Source organism: Podarcis liolepis, assembly GCF_965112155.1.
Source record: "Podarcis liolepis genome assembly, chromosome: 2".
In the NCBI taxonomy this organism is placed as follows: Eukaryota; Metazoa; Chordata; class Lepidosauria; order Squamata; family Lacertidae; genus Podarcis; species Podarcis liolepis.
In genome coordinates this window covers 111,023,380-111,046,395 of record NC_139555.1, presented here as the reverse complement: position 1 = coordinate 111,046,395, position 23,016 = coordinate 111,023,380, and the positions used below count along the sequence as shown (strand labels likewise).

Below are 23,016 nucleotides of genomic sequence, written 5' to 3'. Positions count from 1 at the left end.
CAGCCTGCATTCAGGGGGTCATTGGGCACACTTGAAATCCCTCGAATAGAAAAAGAAATATTTATGTTTCAGAAGTTTAGTTTTATCAGGCTGCACAAGATCTCTTGCTGGAGAATTCCTTTTGGGCAGCAAGTAGAGAGAATACATTACATCATCATCATCATCGCAAACCCCTCTTGTCTGCAGCTCTTCCACCCCCAAGATAGACCCACTGCCTTTTCCCACCTTGTACTCCTGGGACGCCTCCTCCAGAGGAACCACATCGTGGCTTTTGTGCTCCTTAGATACATTACACAAGACACAGATGGGGCTTTGGTCCTCCTGGCAGAAGAGCTTCAGGGGCTCCTGGTGCTTCTCGCAGACCCTCCCCTTTCCTTCTCCCTCCTCTTTCCCCCCCAGATGGCTGAGTTTCTTAATTATTTCCACAAAATTTGCCAGCTGCTGGTTTCCCCTGATGCTGCTTTGCTCCACTGTTTCCCTGCACTGAGGGCAGGAAGCCTCTCCCTCGGATTTCTCCCACCACTGGATCAGGCAGAATCGACAGAAGTTGTGCCCACACTCCGGGATGATCACTGGATCCCTGAAATACTCCAGGCAGATGGGGCAAGTGGCTTCCTCGCGGAGATCCTGCACGGGACCCCCAGAAGCAGCCATTGTTGCCTCGCCAGGAACAGGGAGCTGGTTTCCTTTTATCTCTTCCTTTTAGCAAATGGGCGTGTTTCGTTTAGGAACTTCAGAAGTTGGCTGTAGCTCCGAGCCGCTTTGATATGGTGGAAATATTTATTTTTATTTATTTTAAATGGAGTGCTCATCCTGGGTGGTTGCTCGTTTAAGGAACCATTTCCCCGTGGGAGCTGGTGAAGTTTGTTGTTTTTTTGTTGACTATCAGCACGACAGCCTCAGACTACTTTGCAAGCTAATGAATGAACTGCCGTCCCCCTCCCCCGCCCCCCTCCATTCACACTCCTCTTTCGAGTTAGCAGCCCCCACATACAGAGGAGAAACAGCCCAGCCCTCCATCCCGGTGCCAGTTTTTAGTGAGTCGTTTTTACAAAATCGCCCGCGTCTGATAATATGCAATAACCTCTGGAACCAACTCTGCAAACGGCCTTTGCAAACAGCTCAGCTAAATGGTATCCAGATATTTGCCAATCACACCGCAGGGCACCTATTAACAGCAGGTGCTTTCACTTAGCCCCATTTTCTCAATGAATGCAGCCCTTTGTCAGTGAAATATTACATTGTTATAAGAATTTTAAGGTCTCAAATATAGAATAAATACTCACCAATGCACACATATAGGAATATATGAACCATGTGTCTGAAATAGTACGGGAGAGCAATCCTGAAGCCATTTTGACCCCAAATATTCCTCTGCAGTAAGGGAGAAAAATTGGGAAAGCCTTTCCATTGTCTTTTTGCTTCCAAATCCATTCTTAAGGGCATATTTGTGTGTGAATAGGGCGAGCCTGTGATTACTTATTTATTTATTTATTCATTCATTTCATCCAAGTCATAGAGGATACAGCTTTAAATGGCTATGATTCATGATGGCTATAAACCACCTCCAGGATCAAAGGAACCATTCCTCCCAATTCCAGTCTCTGCAGAGCAGAAGAAGGAGGAAGCACTCTTACTTACTTGCTTATTTATTTCATAAAAAAATTATACACCACTTGTTTTGTAAAACAAAAACAAAAAAACCAACAACACCAAAGTAGTTTACAGAAAGATAAAATCGGGGGGGGGGGGGGGATAAAATATACCAGAAGTTAAACTACTAAAACTTATTTTCTAAGCATCTCGGTAGGCTTGACGAAACCAGAATGTTTTTAGTAAAGGTAAAGGGACCCCTGACCATTAGGTCCAGTCGTGGCCGACTCTGGGGTTGCGGCGCTCATCTTGCTTTATTGGCCAAGGGAGCTGGTGTACAGCTTCCGGGTCATGTGGCCAGCATGACTAAGCTGCTTCTGGCGAACCAGAGCAGCGCACGGAAACGCCATTTACCTTCCCGCTGGAGTGGTACCTATTTATCTACTTGCACTTTGACGTGCTTTCGAACTGCTAGGTTGGCAGGAGCAGGGACCGAGCAACGGGAGCTCACCCCGTCGCGGGGATTCGAACCGCCAACCTTCTGATTGGCAAGTCCTAGGCTCTGTGGTTTAACCCACAGCGCCACCCGTGTCCCCTAGAATGTTTTTAGCAGGCACCAAAAAGAACACAGTGAAGGCACCTGCTTAATATCAAGAGGCAGGGAGTCCCAAAATGTAGATGTTGCTGCACCAAATGACTAGGTTCTTGCAAATGCAGACCTGGGGTCCTGTTTGTGGGGCCCCCATAGGTTTCTGGTTTCCAGGTTCTGCTTTGATTTTTAACCAGAATGTTAAGGTCAGCCAACCAGAGACAGGGGCGCAACAGTGGCTTCGCCAGGCAGACAATATATGCTCAACCCAGAAATTTGTGATCAGGACCAGAATCAAGCCTGGGTGTCTATGGACCAGTGGCGTAGCGTGGGTTGTCAGCACCCGGGGCAAGGCAAGTAATTTGCGCCCCCTAACCCGTGGATTTGCGCCCCCTAACCCTAACCCCCAGGTGTTGCGCCCGGTGCGGCCAGCCCCCCCTGCACCCTCCACGCTACGCCACTGCTATGGACACAAAAATTCAGTCCTGATTCCCCTTCCGGTTTCCTCCCAGCGAAAGTTCCCTGAATTGCACAGGGTTGGCCTAGATGGCTCTATGATCCTATGAATGTAAATTATTTTGGGGGTGGGACAGGGAATTGTTTATTGGCAGATCCGCTCCACTTCGCAGTGGGGAGGGATTTGCGGTGGACCGCGTGGCCACCCACTCCCCACTGGGGGTGGGGGACTTTGTCCCCCATTGCCTGGGTGATCCCGGCCACGTCAGAGCCCGGCCAGCCAACCCGCTGGCTAGGGGGGTCGTTTAAACGGAGGAGCGAGCCAGAGGACTTCCTCTTTGGCTCGCTTCCTCAATCACCCGCCCTCCCTCCCTATTTTGCAGGTTAGGCACTGGCCTTGCTATGGACTTTGGTTGGTCGTCTTGGTTGTCCAAGGGGGCTGGTAGGAATTTTTCCACTTGGCAAATTGGCACTGGCCACTTGGTTTTCGCCTACCTCGTAGCAATCGTCACAACTTTGTTAGGGTTGCGGTTAGGCATTGCTTGACCTTGTGTGGGGGAGGGGAGGTGTGGCCATCACCTGCCCCTCCATGCTTAAGGGTATTCCGTTAAAGGAACTCAGGGGTGTTGATCTAGTCTGAAGCCCGACTGGGGGGGCTAAGGCCTTGACACGACCCTGACGGGAACACCAGGGGGAGCTTGAGTTGGTCCGCATTGACAGGGCTCCTCCTACCAGTGGCTTACCCTCACTGGGGACTTCCTGCACAATGGGCAGGAGTCAGATATAGCCAGGTCCAATCAATGGCTAAGCCAATACTGCTCACATTCTGTAATTTCAATAAAGTTGTGGCCAAAATTTGCCCAATAACATAAACCTAATATCCGTGTCCTTGTGTGAGTTATTTCCAACGAGGGGGTGGCTGCGGGGTCTCGACACGCAACTGCCTGAAAGGAGACGCTTTCTAGGCAGTAGCTCCTCCCATCTATGATTTCCTTCAGAGTGCTCAGGACATTCCCCACAGCCTCTATGATGATTACTGTCCTTGGCTGGCCAGTTGATCTTTTCTTAACCTGAAAGGTAATAGTGAGACTCCACTTGATGTTTCTAGGTCCTTCCTACAGCTTCAGATGTTTCCAGCTCTGCAATGGCTTCTGCTCCTCCTCCTCCTCCTCCATCCGCTTCTTCAATTTCTCCCCATAGAAGAAGAGCTGCAACGTTGCTTTTTGAGAGGTGCAGAGGTGTTGGAGATCTGCAATCCAGGCAAAAGGCAGAGCAGAATTAATTTTTGTTTCATTCTGCTGCAAAGGACAATAGTGTTCATAATCTGTGAAATGGATCTAAGCAAGCATGCCTCTCCCATCTCCCACTTGAAACTACCATATTTTTCGCTCTATAAGACGCACCAGACCATAAGACGCACCTAGTTTTTGGAGGAGGAAAACAAGAAAAAAAATATTCTGAATCTCAGAAGCCAGAACAGCAAGAGGGATCGCTGCGCAGTGAAAGCAGCAATCCCTCTTGCTGTTCTGGCTTCTGGGATAGCTGTGCAGCCTGCATTCGCTCCATAAGACACACACACATTTCCCCTTACTTTTTAGGAGGGAAAAAGTGAGTCTTATAGAGAAAAAAATACGGTAAATGCCCAGCATTGTTCCTTGTACTTTGCTCACCCGGGGAAGGAACTATCCCTGGGTGACTATGAGAGGGAAGACAGAAAATAAATAGAATAAAATTATGTGGTATGACAGTGAATGGTATCTCCTCCCTCTGCGTCTGGAGACTGAGGCTTGACACAGAGGGAGGAAAGGGACGTACCTGAAAGGCCCAGAGCAGTCCTCGTCCCAAGAGCTTAAGAAGACTGGCAGTTCAAGGAAGGATGTCTTCTCTTCCATTTCCATTTGCTAGATGGTGGAAGGAGGAGAAAAGGGAGTCAGGGTGGAGAATATATTCAGGTTCTGCAACATCAAGGGACCACATCATTCCTGAGCATTGCCTGGGAAAGGCACTTTTAAATTCCCTACAAAGGTCACAACATTAATCAGGAAAAGAACTTTTTAGAAGCTTATGGGTGCCTGTTGGGATACTACCAGGGAGATATAGTCCATCATGGCCCCAAGCCGTCTGCCGGACGATCCATCGATCTCCCGTAGGCACGCATCAATTTAGCGACATGAGTTTCTAGGAAATATCTTGCCACATTCCAGAGCTCCTGCACACTCTTATCAGCAGATAATGCACAGCAAAAGTCGCACCCAGGAGAGCATTATTTACAAGCTTTATTCAGCGTTGATCAGAACAAAGAAAGACATGACTGCCTGTGTCAGTGTCTCCGAAAGAGAGAGAGAAACGAAAGCAATAGAAACATAAACATCCCGTGAACAGGACATGCGCAGACTCTGACTCACAAAGCCTGCTCCCTTTTAAGGTGGAACGGAAATATCCTAACAGTGCCCACCCTTGGAATAGTCAGTCATTTCCTGCAGGAGAAATGGGCGCCCCAAATAGAAGCAAGGTGGCCTTGTGTGCTTAAAAAATATTCAATCCTTTCTGGATTTATTTCCCCCCGGTTTATTATTTTTAGACTTGTATTTTTTCATTTCCCAACATCAGCAACACTTACAAGAACCCCTTGAATCTTCTTTTCCGCGTCTGTTTTTCCCCACTTCCAAATGCTGCCTGTCTCATCGCCTCCAGGTTCTCCGCAAGAGCGTCAATTTGATCCTGAAGAGAAAACATAAACCACTTCATTTTGTTTTTGGTTCCTTTATTGTCTATTTCTGAAGTGAAGTCCGAAGGGGAAAGTTGAATGGCATGCTTGCTCCTTGCCCTCACATTCCTGTGCTTTTTACAGAGATCTCCTGCAACCTTCCATATCCTCTTGCAGCATTTGAATGGGTTGGATTCAATAGATTACAGGGTGCAAGTGAAGTAGGGGGTTTGACACACCTTGATAGGAAGGGAGGGAGACCTTCCCAATGCTTTGGGAAGAGAATACACTCAAGAATGAGGGAACATAAAAAGTGTCCTTCTAATCTGGATCAGGCCAGCATCTCTTTTTCACATTGTCCAACCAGATGCCTCTCTTAGATCTGAGTGGCGCTGTGGTCTAAACCACTGAGCCTAGGACTTGCCAATCGGAAGGTCAGCGGTTCGAATCCCCACGACAGGGTGAGCTCCCGTTGCTCGTTCCCAGCTCCTGCCAACCTAGCAGTTTGAAAGCATGGTAATGTGTAAGTAGATAAATAGGTACCGCTCCGACGGAAAGGTAAACGATGTTTCTGTGCGCTGCTCTGGTTCACCAGAAGTCATATGGCCAGCATGACTAAACCGCTTCTGGCGCAGTGAGACACCGTTTACCTTCCCGCCGCAGCGGTATCTATTTATCTACTTGCACTGGTGTGCTTTCGACCTGCTAAGTTGGCAGGAGCTGGGACAGAGCAATGGGAGTGGGAATTTGAACCACCAATCTTTTGATCAGAAAGCCCAAGAGGCTCAGTGGTTTAGACCACAGTGCCACCAGCATTATGTGTGTTGAAACATCTAATATTCAATTTTACTGAATGCCCTCAGGTTCTTGTATAAGAGATAAATAATTCTGTCCATCTGCTTTCTTCACACTGTGCATAATTTTATGTCCCTCTTGTCTTAACTTTTGTTTTTCTAAACTCAAAAGCCTCAGATGTTGTGACTTTTCCCCATATGGAAGGTTGAGGTGTCGCAAGGCCGTAGGACAGAAAGAATTGTTTTCCTTTGAGCTTAGCAAGCAATTGGAAATGTCAAAGCAGGTAGCATCACGCAGAGCTATGGAGTGCATAAGAAGTGGAGTGCAGGATGAGGCCAGTGATCTGTTCTCACAGTGGCCAGCCAGACAGCACTTACAAGCTCGTCTTGGCTTTCCTTTAAGATGGCTGTTCCGTAAGCCAGAACCTTCTCTCTCTCTTGACACAAAATCTCCTCGCGGCTGCAGAGTTGATCCTGAAAGAAACATGATTTGTACTTTGGTTCTTTCTCTCTTTTTTGATTTATTGAGTATTTATGATATCAAAATTGAGAAAGTGAGAGGAAAGTTGAATGCAATGCTTGTGACTTGAGTTTTATGGAGGTCTCCTGTACCTTCCATGTCACTTTGCAGCATTCAACATAGAATTGTAGAGTTGGAAAGGACCCCAAGGGTCATCTAGTCCAACCCCCTACAAAGCAGGGATATGCAGCTGTCCCGTACGGCGATCAAACCTGCAACCTTGGAATTACCAGCACTATGCTCTAGCCCAGTGTTTCTCAACTGTGGGCCATATGGCCCCTTGGGGGCCCTCAGGATATTCCGAGGGGGCCACAGGTGAAATTATAGAATATCTATATACAGTGGTACCTCGGGTTAAGTACTTAATTCGTTCCGGAGGTCCGTTCTTAACCTGAAGCTGTTCTTAACCTGAAGCACCACTTTAGCTAATGGGGCCTCCTGCTGCCGCCGCAGCACAATTGCTGTTCTCATCCTGAAGCAAAGTTCTTAAACTGAGGTACTATTTCTGGGTTAGTGGAGTCTGTAACCTGAAGTGTATGTAACCTGAGGTACTACTGTATGTATAGTGTTATACAGTGGCGTAGCGTGGGGGGTGCAGGGGGGCCGGCCGCACCGGGCGCAACATCTGGGGGTTAGGGGGCGCAAATCCACAGGTTAGGGGGCGCAAATCCACGGGTTAGGGGGCGCAAATTACTTGCCTTGCCCCGGGTGCTGACAACCCACGCTACGCCACTGGTGTTATATATATATATAAAACATGTTCTATTTGCAAAAAAAATAGCTACCTTCCTACTGGCAGGTCAGGAGGCCACAGAAAGGAAACAAGGCCAGAAAAAGGTTGAAAAACACTGCTCTAACCAACTGAGCTACCCAAATGGGTTAGACTGAATAAGTTAGTGGGGTTTAACACTCCTTGAAATGAAATCCTGGGGAAGGGCATCCTTGCTGATTTCTTGGGGAAATAACGCATTCAAGAAAGAGAGAACAAGAGGCCTGCTGGATCAGACCAAAGTCTAGCATCCTCTTTTCACACTGACCAATCAGATGCCTCTGTGAAGCCTCTCAAAGGAGCATCAATAAGCAAATAGATGTAGATCACCCGGTGGACATACTGTACTTGGACTAATGTGCGGAATTTGGCAGCCATGTTGCTCACCAGGGCAAGACGGTTTGAGCATTTTGTACCCATCTTGGTCCGACTGCACTGGCTGCCAATTAGCTTCCGGGCCCAATTCAAAGTGCTGGTTTTGGCCTATACAGTGGTACGTCGGGTTAAGAACTTAATTCGTTCCGGAGGTCCGTTCTTAACCTGAAACTGTCCTTAACCTGAAGCACCACTTTGGCTAACGGCGCCTCCCGCTGCCGCCGCTGCACAATTTCTGTTCTCATCCTGAAGCAAAGTTCTTAACCCGAGGTACTATTTCTGGGTTAGCGGAGTCTGTAACCTGAAGCGTCTGTAACCCGAGGTACCACTGTAAAGCTTTAAGTGGCTCAGGACCGCAATACCTCAAGGACTGCCTCTCCCCATAGGAACCAACCCAGACCCCAAGATCATCATCTGAGGCCCTTCTTCATGGGCCTCCTCTGTGAGAGGTCCGGAGGGTGGCAACACGAGAACAGGCCTTCTCTGCAGTGGCTCCCCGTTTGTGTGATGTTCTCCCCAGCGAGGCTTGCCTGGCGCCTTCCTTATAGACTTTTAGGCGACAGGTGAAAACGTTCCTCTTCAACAAGGCCTTTGGCTGATTAATACTCTCCATTCTTTTAAATGTGTTTTTTTTGGGGGGGTGCTATTTAGTCAATCATGGCCACATGACCTGGAAGCTGTACGCCGGCTCCCTCGGCCAATCAAGCGAGATGAGCGCCACAACCCCAGAGTCGGCCACGACTGGACCTAATGGTCAGGGGTCCCTTTACCTTTACTTTATTCTGAATATAAATAAACATGGTGTAGCAACAGAGGCCAGCTTACTTCCCCAAAGAATACTTTCCCCCTTTCTTATTCTACAGAACGACTTTTAATATAGCTATAAGAAATGCTCTGGTTATGGGTGACAAATACAGTGGTACCTCTGGATGCGAACAGGATCCGTTCTGGAGCCCCGTTCGCATCCTGAAGCGAACGCAACCTGCGTCTGTGTGTCTGCGCGTGCACGGGTTGCGACTCACAGCTTCTGCGCATGAGTGTGACGTCATTTTGAGCGTCTGCGCATGCGCGAGCAGCGATAAACGGAAGTAACGCGTTCCATTACTTCCGGGTTGCCGCGGAGCATAACCTGAAAACGCTTGACCTGAAGCAGATTTAACTTGAGGTATGACTGTAGTCCCAAACTTAGGGGACCTTTTTTCCCTCCAGCTTCTCTGGCCGTGGCTGTAATTGTAATTCAGCAACTCGGGGGGGGGGGGGGAGACTTCCTGTTCTCATTCCATACCCTCCAACATTTCTCTGAGGAAAATAGGGGCGTTCTATTCCATCATAATAATAGTAATAAATTTATTATTTACATGCCACCCATTAAAAACATCCCTATACAGGGCTCCCTTCAGATGTCTTTTAAAGGTTGTACGGTTTCTTATCTCCTTGGCTCAGGGGTCGCGTACCCTCCAACGTTTCTCTGTTGAAAGTAGGGACATCCTACCATACCCTCCAACATTTCTCCGGTTAAAATAGGGACGTCCTAAGGCAGGGGTCTGCAACCTTTAAGACAAAAAGAGCCACTTGGACCCGTTTCCGAAGGGAAAAAAAAAACTGGGAGCCGCAAAACAAGCCAAATGTAAATAACCACACATTCTTCCCCTTCCCCCATTCTCTCTCTTTTCCCTGAGTCTATTTCAGATAGCAAAGAGGGGTATGGTACCTCTCATATCCATTTTTTTGCAAAGCACCATGTGCATAGAGGGCATTATACAAATTAATACATAGATATTTTTGTAATTTATTTCCCTCCCAAGTATCCAGAATAGCCCATCAATAAACAAATTAACAAAATGATGTTCATGTGGAAGTAAAGGATAAGGCGGTCAGATTACACCAAAGGAAACCTAGAAGTCCTGTTAATGGGATAGTGCAAGTTAACAGCATGTTGCTGGCCATGTCAACACCTTCATTTGGATTTTAAAAAAAGTTTTACTTAACCGTTTGATGAAATAAGAATTTTGGAAAGATGCTGTCCAAAATGACACTAACGTATTTACAAACTGCAGGGAGCAAAGAAAAAAAAAGATTAAAAATAAAAACACAGAGAATTTATGAAAATATAGGTTTCCTATTTCCACCCCACAGGAGTCACGGCTGCTGTTTTGAAAGGCTTATGAGATGGTTTCGAGCTTTCAGAGTTCATCTTTTTCCCGCAATAAGGTGTATCTATGTCCACTGGGTGCTAGCTTCTGGAATGAACTTTCAGGTGGGCTGCTTACTATGTCTTGAAGTGGCTGACCAGGTGCTACATCAGTTGGATCTGGGCCATGGTGAAATTCCCTGTGCAGTTTCCCAGAGTGCAAATCTAGTACAAATTGCTTGAGTTTACCTGGAGTAGCCACATCGCTGAAGTCTGGGAAGACATACATGTGCCTAAAACTGTCAATAGCAATAACAGGACAGTCTGCTGGAGTCTTCTGAATGTGGAGGAGTGGATGTCTGAACTTGTCACAATCAGCATGTAAAAAGTTTATCGTACCCTTTTCACTTATTAACTGCCGTGCAACTTCCTGCTGGAACTTCTCTAGACTTTCTGTGTCATCTTTCATATGAAAGAGTATAAGAAAAGGAAGACCCTCTTCTGTCAATTCCTCTCCATTCTCAAACGTAATTTCACGAACAAGTGGAACACATTTATCTTGAGTCCATGCATAAGCCAAGTCAAAATTGGTCATAGAGCCCAAGTAAACCATATCTGGAGCATCTGGGGGGGGGGGGCGTGAGGCTGTGGGTTGCTCGGTCTCCCTGCCGCTCCGGCTCTGTGGCTCTCTTTGGCTCTCTTTCCCCCCGGCCTCCAGGGGAAGTGCGCAGCGGGCGGGCGGGCGGGCGGGCGCCGACACGGAGATCCTGAAGCACCACCGCCACACCTCTCTCTCTCTCTCTCTCTCTCTCTCTCACACACACACACACACACCGCCCCGCCATCTCGAGCGCGCGCTCTCTCTCCCCCGCGCGCTCTCTCTCCCCCTCGCCTCAGGTGCCTCGCGCGCGGGGCTGAGGAGAGCGTGGCCTGGGTGGGCGGGGGAAGCTATGAGCCGTGAAGCCGCCTGGCAGAACTTGCCTCCGGCGGCAGAAGCAGCAGCAGCAGCAGCCCTTCTCTGGCCGCCGCCTCCTCCATCCTAGCAGCCGCCGCCTCTCGAGCTCCGCTGCCGCCGCTGCCCTGCTTTGCCCGGCTCGGCTGCCCAGCTCCATCCCCTTCCTCTTTCTGGCGCTTCTGCTTTTCTGCTCAGGGTCCCCGAGGATCTGCGGAGCCGCGGCAAAGGTGCAAAAGAGCCGCATGCGGCTCCGGAGCCGCGGGTTGCCGACCTCTGTCCTAAGGAAAAGTGGGACATTCTAGGTTCAAACTGGGACAGCTTCTGTAAATCCGGGGCTGTTCCTGGAAAATAGGGACACTTGGAGCGTCTGCCATTCCACTTAATGAAATACTCCGCCTCCTTACCACAAAGCTCACTGGAGCATTCCTTTTATGGAGACACAATGCAACATTTTGTTGCAGGACTCGCTTGCCCATAGCTAGTAGAGTATTACTAGAATAGAAAACGTGATTTCCTACCTTGTATATTTCAGGCGCTTCATCCAGAGGAACAACCTTGTGTTTTTTGTGTTCCTTGGCTTTGTCACAAATCACACAGATGGCGGTTTTGTGGTTTTTACAGAAGAGTTTCCGGGGTTCCTGGTGTTTTTCGCAGAAGCTCCATGTTCCCCTCTGACGTCTGGAGAGATCCTCAGCAAGAGCCCCAGCAGCCATGGCTGCCTCGGGCACAAGAGTTACTCTTTTCTCTGCTGTCTTTTGCTAAAAACTTATTTCACAAACTGGGTGTTCCCTTTCCTGGAAACCAGGTGACCGGGGATTTCTACTTTGTGTTGCACCTCAGGTGTGTGTCAAAGTCCACAGCCAAAATGAAAGTTTAAACAATTATAAAAAAGGGGGAGTGAAAAGAATGTGCAAAGCAAACTCATAGTTTGCAAGGACATTCTGCAACCTTTGATTCAGTACCAGGAACAAACCTTTGATTTAGTACCAGGAAAGAACTGGAGAATACAGGAGATAAGACGCCTCATTAACTCTAAATTATTTGGGGCATTCCTCACAGGTGCCCCGGGTGATATTTCAGGCTCAGTTAGCTGTAATATCAAAGATGACATTTGGGGGTGCTATTTTTCTAAAATGCATGTGGAATTTAGGGAGTGGAAAACCAATTTCCTCTGGATTTTAATGATCTTCCAAAGTGGGATGCAGTAAAAACCAGGTCACCACAAAAGTTGCTGAGCTTCTTCTTTTTTTAAGGAAACCCCCAAAATTGTTGAGCTTTTTACAGGCAATTCCCAAAGTTGTTCAGCTTCTATTCCCTTTTTATTCTGATATATGATAGCACTATAGTAGTAGTAGTAGTAGTAGTAGTAGTAGTAGTAGTAGTAACAATAACATTTTTATCCTCTGCCCTCCCCGCCCAGGACCAATAAAATTACAATAAAATGTAATGGGGGGGAAGCAGTAACCCAGTCTGAAAGAACGACTTGATCAGGCCTCAGGCTCAGATCATGATAATGTCTGAAATATGGGAGGGGTAGCTGAAAAATACTCAGTCGAGTGTGACTTTCATGCTCTTTATTCAGCTCATAGTAGCAATGATGAAACTTTCCCCAAAACGTCTAGCTATATATACATTTTTTACACAATGGGCCCCGCATGATTGGCTAATTCCAGGCTGCTCCTGTAGGCTAATCAGGTTGCGGATTCACTTCCTCCAGAAGCCTGATTGGCTGCTCCTGCAAGCCAATCAGGTTGCTGATTCACTTCATCCAGGAGCCTGATTGGCTCAAGTCGCTGATTCACTTCCACCTGGAGCTAGATTGGGTGGCTCCTGCGGACCAATCAGACTGCTGCATTCTAGATCCTATTGTTCTAGGATTCAGCTCAGTACGTAACAGTAGCTAATCCTCAGAAGATATAATATGGAGAGAGGTAGAAGGGACATTCTTTCACCTCTGGTGGACCTGCCCGAAAGTGAAGGCCTTCTGGGAAATGATATATAATGAACTGAAAAAGGTATTTAAATATACCTTTCCCAAGAAACCGGAGGCCTTCCTTCTGGGCATGGTAGACCGGAAGGTGTTAAAAAAGGATAGAACTTTTTTTATGTATGCAACTACAGCAGCAAGAATTCTTATCGCAAAGTATTGGAAGACACAAGATTTACCCACACTGGAGGACTGGCAGACGCAGATGATGGACTACATGGAATTGGCAGAAATGACTGGCAGAATTCGAGATCTGAGCGAGGAAACAATCGAGGAGGACTGGAAAAAATTCAAGGACTATTTGCAAAAATACTATAAGTTGTTTGAATGTTAAGATTGTGCACGACTAGGAAATGTTATGCTTCTGCAATTTGATTAGGTAAATGATAAAGTAAGTTATGACAAAAAAAGGAGACAATCTGAAACAAACATATTATGTTTATTATAAAGGTACTAAAATTGAATTACAAATTTTTGAAATTGGTAACATAATAATTGAAAGGTACAGTAAGCGGTGAAATAAGGTAATAAATTGCTGATATTGTTAGTTTAATGAACGCAATGCTGGGAGGATGTGAGGAGGTCCAATGGAAAGCAACTTATAGAAAGATGATTTGAAACATATTCAATTTTTTCTTTTTTTCTATTCTTGCTTATTTTTAAAATTTGTTTCTTGTTTCTTGTTTTGTATTTGAACCTGTGAACCTATGGAAAGAAACGCAATAAAAAAATTATATAAAAAACAACAACAGAAGATATAATATGGAGGAGGAGAAATTGGGAACCCAGAATGTGTCTTGACTCTGAAGAGAGATCTGGCATGCTGGGAAGCAAATCGTTGGATGCTCTGGAGAAGAAAAGTGGGCCTTCAGAAGAGACCCCCACGTCTAGACTCTAGATATTCTCAGCCCAAAGCCTCCTGCAGCAGCGCCTCCAGCTCTCCTTCAGTTTCATTGGATCACTCCAGGAGCTAAGATCACGAAAAATCTCCCTATCCATTTTCTCAGCATCTCCACCATATTATAAAGCCCTCTTCAGAGATGTGCTCTGTGACAGGGGGCGGGCGGGTGTGGAGGACTCCCTGGTCCTGAATGGGGTACCTGTGCCCCTGAAGGACCAGGTGCGCAGCCTGGGAGTCATTCTGGACTCAGAGCTGTCCATGGAGGTGCAGGTCAAATCCGTGTCCAGGGCGGCTGTTTACCAGCTCCATCTGGTACGCAGGCTGAGACCCTACCTGCCCACGGACTGTCTCGCCAGAGTGATGCATGCTCTAGTTATCTCTCGCTTGGACTACTGCAATGCGCTCTACGTGGGGCTACCTTTGAAGGTGACCCGGAAACTACAACTAATCCAAAATGCGGCAACTAGACTGGTGACTGGGAGTGGCTGCCAGGACATATAACACTGGTCCTAAAGATTCTTTATTGGCTCCTAGTGCGTTTCTGAGCACAATTCAAAGTGTTGGTGCTGACCTTTAAAGTGCTAAACGACCTCGGCCCAGTATACCTGAAGGAGCGTCTCCATCCCCATCATTCAGCCCAGACACTGAGGTCCAGCGCTGAGGGCCTTCTGGTGGTTCCCTTACTGTGAAGTTACAGAAAACCAGGCAGAAGGCCTTCTCTGTAGTGACATTCACCATCTGGAACACCCTCCCTTCAGATGACAAGGAGATAAATCAACTATCTGACTTTTAGAAGACATCTGAAGGCAGCCCTGTTTTTAGGAAGTTACAGATAGGTAGCCGTGTTGGTCTTCCATAGTCAAAATAAAAAAATTCCTTCCAGTAGCACCTTAAAGACCAACTAAGTTAGTTCTTGGTATGAGCTTTCGTGTGCATGCACACTTCTTCAGATACACTGAAACAACATCACACATACCATCTCGGGACTATTTAATTGCTCATCGCCTAACATTGTGTATGCCATCAAATGCCAACAGTGTCCTTCAGCTCTCTATATTGGACAAACAGGCCAAACCTTACGCCAAAGAATAAACGGACATAAAACTGACATCAAGAATCACAAAACAGAGAAACCAGTAGGAGAACACTTCAATCTCCCAGGACATTCTATACAAGATCTCAAAGTAGCTGTTTTACTACAAAGGAATTTCAGAAATAGACTGGAAAGAGAAGCTGCTGAATTGCAACTCATTACCAAACTTAAAACCATGGAGAGACCTGGTTTGAACAAAGACATTGGATTCTTATCCCATTACACATGACTAAGCCATTTCTCACCTTCTCACCCCTTGCCTTTTCCTGTAAGACCTATTACAGTCGTTAAGAGTCGTCAACAGGCTCATCTCAGCTATCTGCCAATCTCCCATTCCCACCACCCTTCTGAGTAATACCCCTCCCCACCTTCTCACTATATAGAAGGATCTGGCAACTTCTGTTTCAGTGTATCTGAAGAAGTGTGCATGCACACGAAAGCTCATACCAAGAACTAACTTAGTTGGTCTTTAAGGTGCTACTGGAAGGAATTTTTTTATTCTGTTTAGGGAAGTTTTTAATGTTTGATGTTTTACTATGTGTCGATATATGCTGTGAGCCGCACAGAGTGGCTGGCCGGGGTATGAATATTACTACTACTACTACTACATCTCAAGATTGTTGCTTATGGGGAGATCTTCTGGGGGTCCTGCTCCTCGTCTAAGGTCTGAGCAGGCCTGAATCTTGACCTCGCCCCTGCCCTGGCTTATGCAGGGATAGGCAGCATGGTGGGTTTTAGACATTTTAAATGGCAACTCCCATAAGCTCCAGCTGGCATGGCCGATGGTTAGGGATGATGGGAACTGTAGTCCACAATACCTAAAGTTCATCACTCTGGCTTCCCCAGCTATAATTGCATGAGCTCATATTGTCATTACCAGATTAGTTATCAGGGTGATGGTGTGAGGATAAATCTCTGTTCCCTTTTCTTCACCAGACACTGTGGAATCTGGACTCGAGCTGCAAAAAGGTAAATTTCAGGGTCGAATGGAGGCACAATTTCAGGAGAACTGGAATCTGCTTCTCAAAAGATGAGGCCACTGCAGTTCTTCTGTCCATGCCTTATTTTCACCCAGTTAGCACTTTCCCCACGGACGCAGGTGGCGCTGTGGGTTAAACCACTTTGCTGCTTGGGCTTGCCAATTGAAAGGTCGGGGGTTCGAATCCCCGCGACGGGTTGAGCTCCTGTTGCTCGGTCCCTGCTCCTGCCAACCTAGCAGTTCGAAAGCATGTCAAGTGCAAGTAGATAAATAGGTACCGCTCAGGCGAAAAGGTAAACGGCGTTTCCGTGCGCTGCTCTGGTTTGCCAGAAGCGGCTTAGTCCTGCTGGCCACATGACCCAGAAAAAAACTGTCTGTGGAAGCTGACAAACGCCGGCTCCCTCGGCCTGTAAAGCGTGATGAGCATTGCAACCCACAAAGACGTTTGCGACTGGACTTAATCGTCAGGAGTCGCTTTACCTTTACTAGCACTTTCCACGTCTGCCTTACAGGTTTTCGGTCAGTTTCAGGAAATGATAAATTATACTTAGGTTGTTACACTCCTCTAATTCTCTTGTCAGTTAGTAGTTTCAAGTGGTTTCCTTTTATTATTTTAATTAATTAATTAATTAATTAATTAATTAAATTTCTATACCACCCTATACCCAAGGTCTCAGGGCAGTTCACAAAATAAAATCACAATATACCGCATTTTTCGCCCTATAAGACGGACCTTTTCCCCTCCAAAAATGAAGGGGAAATGTGTGTGCGTCTTATGGGGCGAATGCAGACTCCTTGGCTTCAGCGATAGGAACGCGAAGCCTCTGAAGCCTGCGCTCCGGAGGCTTCCGTTGCTTCCGCTGAAGCCAGGAGAGTCTGCTCTTTGAGGCTGGCGGTGGGGGAAAGCAGCGCTTCCCCCATCGCCAGCCCCAGAGGATGGGGGGCAGCAGGAAGGCGCGCAATATAAATTCAACTAATAATAATAATAATAATAGAGAAAATGGGGCTAAGTGAAAGTACCTGCTGTTAATAGTTGCCCTGTGGTGTGATTGGCAAATATATGAATACCATTAGCTGACCTGTTTGCAAAGGCCGTTTGCAGAGTTGGTTCCAGAGGTGGTTATTGCACATTGTCAGACGCCGATGATTTTGTCAAAAGGACTCACTAAAAATTGGCACTGGGATGGAGGGCTGGGCTGTTTCTTCTCTGTATGACTTGCATAGCTGTCAACTTGTCCCCTTTTCTTGCGAGGAATTCTATCCGGAATAAGGGAATTTCCCTTTAAAAAAGGGAAATGTTGACAGCTATGATGACTTCACAGCTATACCTGTGAAGAGATCCAAGATCCAAGATTTAGAACCTCAAAGCCAAAGTGAGAGCATTTGGGTCAAAATTAAGGGAGAGAAGAATAACAGTGACCTCATTGTGGGAGTTTACTATAGATCCCCAAGCCAAACGGAGGACATAGATGATGCCTTCCTGGAACAGATGGCCAAGCATGCAAAAAGGAAGGGAGATAGTAGTAATGGGGGACTTCAATTACCTGGATATTTGTTGGATGTCAAACTCAGCCAAGAGCATAAGGTCAAACAGATTCCTCACTGGCCTTGCATAAGTTCAAACAGATTCCTCACTGGCCTCATTGACCAGAAAGTGGGAGAAGCAACAAGAGGAACAGCCATTTTAGATCTGGTCCTAACCAGTGTTGATGACCTGGTTAGTGGGGTAGAAGTGGAAGGATCATTAGGCGCGAGTGATCATGCTCTTCTGAAGTTTACTATACAGCGGAAAGGAGCAGCCAAGCATACTAGGACTCAATTTATTGACTTTAAGAAAGCCGACTTCATAAAACTTAGGGAAGTGCTGGGTGAGATCCCATGGACAGTAATACTAAAAGGAAAGGGAGTTCATGATGGCTGGGAGTTTGTTAAGAGGGAGATAGTAAAAGCACAACGTCAGGCAATACCAATGAGACAGAAACATGGAAGGTGCCTAAAGAAGCCAGGGTGGCTATCTAAAGAACTTTTAACTGAGTTAAGATTAAAAAAGGATGTGTACAAAAAATGGAAAAGGGGGGAACCACCAAAGAGGAATTCAAACAAATAGCCAGCACGTGTAGACACAAAGTCAGAAAAGCTAAAGCACAGAATAAACTCAGGCTTGCTAGAGAGGTTAAAAGCAACAAAAAAGGCTTTTATGGGTATGTTCGTAGCAAAAGGAAGAACAAAGAAACAGTGGGGTCACTCAGAGGAGAAGATGGTGAAATGCAAACAGGGGACACAGAAAGGGCTGAACTCCTCAATGCCTTCTTTGCCTCAGTCTTCTCCGATAAAGAAAACAATGCCCGACCTGAAGAATTTGGAGCAAATGATTCAGCAACGGAAACACAGCCCAAAATAACTAAGGAGATAGTACAAGAATACTTGGCTAGTTTAGATGTATTCAAGTCTCCAGGGCTAGATGAACTGCATCCAAGAGTATTAAAAGAACTGGCAGATGTGATCTCAGAACCACTGGCAGTCATCTTTGAGAATTCCTGGAGAACAGGCGAAGTCCCGGCAGACTGGAGGAGGGCAAATGTTGTCCCTATTTTCAAAAAGGGGAAAAGAGAGGACCCAAATAATTACCGCCCAGTCAGTCTGACATCAATACCAGGGGAGATTCTGGAGCAGATCATTAAGCAAACAGTCTGTGAGCACCTAGAAAGGAATGCTGTGATCACCAATAGTCAGCATGGATTTCTGAAAAATAAGTCATGTCAGACTAACCTGATCTCGTTTTTTGACAGAATTACAAGCCTGGTAGATGAAGGGAATGCAGTGGATGTAGCCTACCTTGATTTCAGCAAGGCATTTGACAACGACTTGGATGATGGACTCAAGGGCATCCTGATCAAATCTGCAGATGACACCAAACTGGGAGGGGTGGCTAACACCCCACTTCCCCAACCTCCGGCTCTGAGACTTCCCTGCGCCCCAGAAAAGCGAAAGGATTTTCTCTTCAACCTGCCCTCCATCCTCTTGCGGAAAACTCTTTGCCTGCCCTGCCCGTATCTCGTTTTTGCTTTTTAATTCCACACACGCACCCTTCGGACTTCGTGGCAATCGGGCGCGCGGGTGCGTTTCCTAAGAGAGTGAGGACCCCCTCCCCCTCCCCACCTGCTCCCTCGCCAGCCAGCCAGCCAACCTCCCTTCAGCAGGCCGTGCTCACAACTCGGCCCAGGGACCCCCCAGCAGCGGATCTCCGGCCCAGCTGAAGAATCCGGCAACAAGCCCCCTCCTCCCCAATCGCTCCGCCGAAATAGGCTCCAAAACCCCCCAGATAGGCCGCCGGCCACCAAGTCTCGTGGCGCCCTGAGCGAGGGTCTCTCCCCAACCTCTCCCGGCTACCCGAGCGAACCAGCGGCAGGACCCCGGTATGGGCCCCCCCAATATTTTTTATAAGTCGGCGCCCCTGGACGCGGCAGCTAAAAAAGCCAATGCAATTGTGGGCTGCATCAATAGGAGTATAGCATCTAGATCAAGGGAAGTAATAGTGCCACTGTATTCTGCCCTGGCCAGACCTCACCTGGAGTACTGTGTCCAGTTCTGGGCACCACAGTTCAAGAAGGACACTGACAAACTGGAACGTGTCCAGAGGAGGGCAACCAAAATGGTCAAAGGCCTGGAAACGATGCCTTATGAGGAACGGCTAAGGGAGCTGGGCATGTTTAGCCTGGAGAAGAGGAGGTTAAGGGGTGATATGATAGCCATGTTCAAATATATAAAAGGATGTCACATAGAGGAGGGAGAAAGGTTGTTTTCTGCTGCTCCAGAGAAGCGGACACGGAGCAATGGATCCAAACTACAAGAAAGAAGATTCCACCTAAACATTAGGAAGAACTTCCTGACAGTAAGAGCTGTTTGTCAGTGGAATTTGCTGCCAAGGAGTGTGGTGGAGTCTCCTACTTTGGAGGTCTTTAAGCAGAGGCTTGACAACCATATGTCAGGAGTGCTCTGATGGTGTTTCCTGCTTGGCAGGGGGTTGGACTCGATGGCCCTTGTGGTCTATTCCACCTCTATGATTCTATGATTCTATGACTTGGCTACTACAGTAACTAGAAAGATGAGTGTGAATGGAGCAAGGCGGGGGAGGGGGACAGCAATTCATTCATTAGCTTCCAAAGTAGTCTGAGGCTGACGTGCTGATAGTAAACAAAACCACAACAAATTCCAACAGCTCTCGCAGGGAGGATGAGCATTCCACGTAAAACAAACAAATAAATAAATATTTCCACCATATCAAAGCGGCTCGGAACTCCAGCCAACTCCAAGGCAGCAGGGATCCTGAGTAATCGCATCTGAATTTCCTGGAAAGGAAAACGCCCATTTGCAGACACAAAAAAGAGAAAGCGAAACCAGCTCTCTCTCACACGCACTTACTCTCTTCCTGACGACTCCGCCATGGCTGCTTCAGGGGGACCCGTGAAGGATCTCTTCGAGGAAGCCACTTGCTCCATCTGCCTGGAGTATTTCAGGGATCCAGTGATCATCCCGGAGTGCGGGCACAACTTCTGTCGATCCTGCCTGATCCAGTATTGGGGGAAATCCGAGGCAAAGGCTTCCTGCCCAGAGTGCAGAAAAACAGTTCAGGAAAAGAACCTCATCCCCAATCGGTCGCTGGCAAATGTTGCAGAAAAAGCCAAGATGCGGGCAGAAGCAAAGGAAAGAGTCTGCGAGAAGCACCAGGAGCCCCTGAAGCTCTTCTGCAAGGAGGAGAAAAGCCCCATCTGTGTCGTGTGTAATGTATCTAAGGAGCACTAAAGCCACAAGATGGTTCCTCTAGAGGAGGCTTTCCAGGAGTACAAGGTGGGAAAAGGCAGTGGGTCTTACTTGGGGGGTGGGGGGTGGAATAGCTGCTGACAAGAGGGGCTTGCAAAAATAAAAATGTTGTAATGTATTCTCTCCACTTGCAGCCGAAAAGGAGTTTTCCAGCAAGAGATCTTGTACAGCCCGATACAACTAAACTTCTGAAGCTTTATACAATAAGCATTTACTTTTCTTTTTGAGAGATTAAAGTGCACCGCCTGAATGCAGGCTGCAGTAACTCCCCTGGGAGGAAAGATTACAACATCTAGGATTAATTTAATAAAAAGGAGGGGGGAGATGTTGGAGGTGTGTTCAGTGTGGGGGATAAATAGCAAACCCCCCATGTTTCTCAGCTCTTGATATAGGGCAGCCCCATTTCTGCCTCGTCTGGGATGAAAAAGGGAAACTCCTGCAAAATACCCTGGAATGTGGGGCAAGGAGCAAACATACGATTCAGCTTGCCTGTTAATGTGTAACGCAGCTCAACTTGGACTTTTTTTTCTTTTCAGGATCAGATCAGCACCTGCCTAGACAATTTGAGGAAGGAGAGAGAAAAAATTCTAGTACTTAAAGCAGACACAGAAAAGGAAACCCAAGACCTGCTTGTAAGCACCATTGTTACTTGAAGGTGAAAAAGTGCTATACAGATCTGCGCAGGAGGCATGTTGGCAACCTGCAGTGCCACGTCTGCACACGCGTGGGTTGCAATTTGGAGCTTCTGCACATGCACAAAGAACAATTTAGCGGTTCTGTGCATGCGCGAGTGCCGAAACCCGGAAGTAACCTGTTCTGGTACTTCTGGGTTTCAGCACACCTGTAACCCCCAAAAAATGCAACCTGAAGCATCTCTAACCCGAGTTATGACTGTACAACTAAAAATGTATGATTGATTTACCTATTTTGTGTGTCTGCGCATGCACGAGTGCCGAAACCCGGAAGTAACCCGTTCTGGTACTTCGGGGTTCACCGTGGTCAGCAACCCAAAATGCGCAACCCGCAGTGTTTGCAACCGAAGGTATGACTAGTCTAGAATCCATATCTGGGGGAAAATGAATATGGAATACAGACAGAGGTTTATTTTTGAACAGTCTTATTTCCCACAGAACATGAAAGACCATTTAAAGCAGTGTTTCCCAAACGTTTTTGGGCAACGGCACACCTGCTTACCGGAAAAAAATCTCGCGGCACACCACCATTAAAGCCCCGCCCCGTGACGTCAGCGCGCAGCGTCACGCGGGGGGGGGGGGACGCACAAAAGTGAACGTTTTTTCCCTTCCCCTTGCCGGGGTGGGAGGAGGCAGCAGAGCGAGGGCAGCTGAGGCGGCGGCGGCGATAGCGGGCGGAGGAGGAGCCGTCGCCGGGAGTTGCTGCTGCTGCTGTTGCTGCTGCTGCCCGGACATGCCGGCCTCCTCCTCCTCCGCTGTCTCGCGCTCCTCCCTTTTGCGCGAGCTGCCCCGCCGCTCGGCACCACCACCGCGGAGCCGCCCCCGGCTCGACGCGGATCCTCGCCGCCGCCGCCGCCGCCTCTCGCCGCCCGACTCGCCCGCCTCCCTCCCACGGCACACCAGCCGGTGTCTCACGGCACAGTAGTGTGCCGCGGCACACCGGTTGGGAAACACTGATTTAAAGGAGGGGGTGGGCTTGTGTTTATGAAGCTCTTTCCCTGCTGAATACTGGCGTAATCTCTCTAAAATGTCAGGTGTTCCCTTCCAGGGGAATTTGGATAACTGGCCTCTTCATCCTTCAAGAGCAGACTAGATGCCTGATATTGGCCCACTGTTCTCTTCTTTCAATCTTTTTGCTGCAGAAACAAACAGGTGCAGAGAGGGAAAAGATGGTGGCTGAGTTCAAGCGACTGCGCCAGTTTCTGGAAGAACAGGAGAAACGTATTCTGGCCCAGATGGCAGAGGTGGAGAAGGAGATTGCGAAGAAAAGGGAGGAGCACCTGGCCAGACTCTCCAGGGAACTCTCCTCTTTTGAACACGCCATCCGGGAGATGGAGGAGAAGCTTCAGGAACCAGCGAGTGAACTCCTGCAGGTGAGGCCTCATCCTGATGCGAGAGGGTGGAGTGGGCTGCTTCATAGTACAAGCAGGAGGATAACATGTCTTAGTCCCCACGCCCCAAAAAGCTGTTGCAAGGAAAAGAATTGGGACATGATGGGTGAAAGGCCTGGGGTCACAAAAGGGGATCTGCTAGATCAGACCACAAGCCCCTTCATTCCATCATGTTCTCGCACTGGCCAACCAGAGGTCTCTGGGAAGCCTTAAAAACCAGTAGCTCTCTGCCCACCTCTGTTTCCCAGTAACCGCTGGTCAGC

General features: G+C 47.7%; 3 protein-coding genes, 1 long non-coding RNA gene and 1 pseudogene across 7 annotated transcripts in view; 2 read left to right on the top strand and 3 right to left on the bottom strand.

The window, feature by feature from the left end:
- The window catches only part of LOC310699266 (uncharacterized protein), a 62,483-nt gene extending 61,786 nt beyond the window's left edge, over window positions 1–697 (bottom strand). Inside the window, exon 1 of the mRNA XM_083486889.1 lies at window positions 226–697. Coding sequence (XP_083343015.1) covers window positions 226–654 — 429 coding nt within the window. The 5' untranslated portion in view covers window positions 655–697. The remainder of the gene's footprint in view (window positions 1–225) is intronic.
- Window positions 698–1,633: 936 nt separating this feature from the next.
- On the bottom strand, window positions 1,634–20,378 carry LOC310702000 (E3 ubiquitin-protein ligase TRIM7-like). Of its 3 annotated transcripts, none has more exons than XR_014523138.1 (6): window positions 11,408–12,246; window positions 6,518–6,613; window positions 5,259–5,359; window positions 4,454–4,539; window positions 2,644–3,887; window positions 1,634–2,490 (listed from the first exon to the last, which is right to left on the bottom strand). XR_014523138.1 is itself a non-coding variant. In XM_083493606.1 (6 exons), the coding sequence occupies exons 2-5, from the start codon at window positions 11,600–11,602 to the stop codon at window positions 4,488–4,490; spliced, it is 444 nt and encodes a 147-aa protein (XP_083349732.1). In that variant the 5' UTR covers window positions 11,603–11,604; window positions 20,272–20,374; the 3' UTR covers window positions 1,634–3,887; window positions 4,454–4,487. The 3 variants fall into 3 exon arrangements, 1 of the variants encoding a protein (XP_083349732.1); XM_083493606.1 differs by adding an exon at window positions 20,272–20,374 and having other exon boundaries at window positions 1,634–3,887; window positions 11,408–11,604; XR_014523137.1 differs by lacking the exon at window positions 11,408–12,246 and adding an exon at window positions 20,272–20,378 and having other exon boundaries at window positions 1,634–3,887.
- LOC310702203 overlaps window positions 7,295–23,016 on the top strand; it is a 44,504-nt gene continuing 28,782 nt past the window's right edge. Inside the window, exon 1 of the long non-coding RNA XR_014523353.1 lies at window positions 7,295–7,394. This is a non-coding gene — a long non-coding RNA (uncharacterized lncRNA). The remainder of the gene's footprint in view (window positions 7,395–23,016) is intronic.
- LOC310700928 (endoplasmic reticulum resident protein 44-like) lies at window positions 9,592–10,779 on the bottom strand (the record flags this gene model as incomplete). Its single annotated transcript, XM_083490881.1, has 2 exons — window positions 9,592–10,558; window positions 10,767–10,779. The coding sequence occupies 2 exons, from the start codon at window positions 10,777–10,779 to the stop codon at window positions 9,987–9,989; spliced, it is 585 nt and encodes a 194-aa protein (XP_083347007.1). The 3' UTR covers window positions 9,592–9,986.
- The window catches only part of LOC310701606 (zinc finger protein RFP-like), a 15,479-nt pseudogene continuing 12,755 nt past the window's right edge, over window positions 20,293–23,016 (top strand). The window contains exons 1-3 of the transcript XR_014530110.1: window positions 20,293–20,697; window positions 21,207–21,302; window positions 22,505–22,735. The product of XR_014530110.1 is annotated as a zinc finger protein RFP-like (transcript). The remainder of the gene's footprint in view (window positions 20,698–21,206; window positions 21,303–22,504; window positions 22,736–23,016) is intronic.

What these genes read in the sequence shown, in the direction of transcription:
- LOC310702000 (XM_083493606.1), bottom strand. Translation starts at nt 11,602, where the DNA reads ATGGCTGCTGGGGCTCTTGCTGAGGATCTCTCCAGACGTCAGAGGGGA. An exon ending in AAGCGCCTGAAATATACAAG is followed by an intron (nt 6,614 to 11,407) that starts GTAGGAAATCAC and finishes TGTTTCTTTCAG; the next exon opens with GATCAACTCTGCAGCCGCGA. An exon ending in AGGAAAGCCAAGACGAGCTT is followed by an intron (nt 5,360 to 6,517) that starts GTAAGTGCTGTC and finishes TTTTCTCTTCAG; the next exon opens with GATCAAATTGACGCTCTTGC.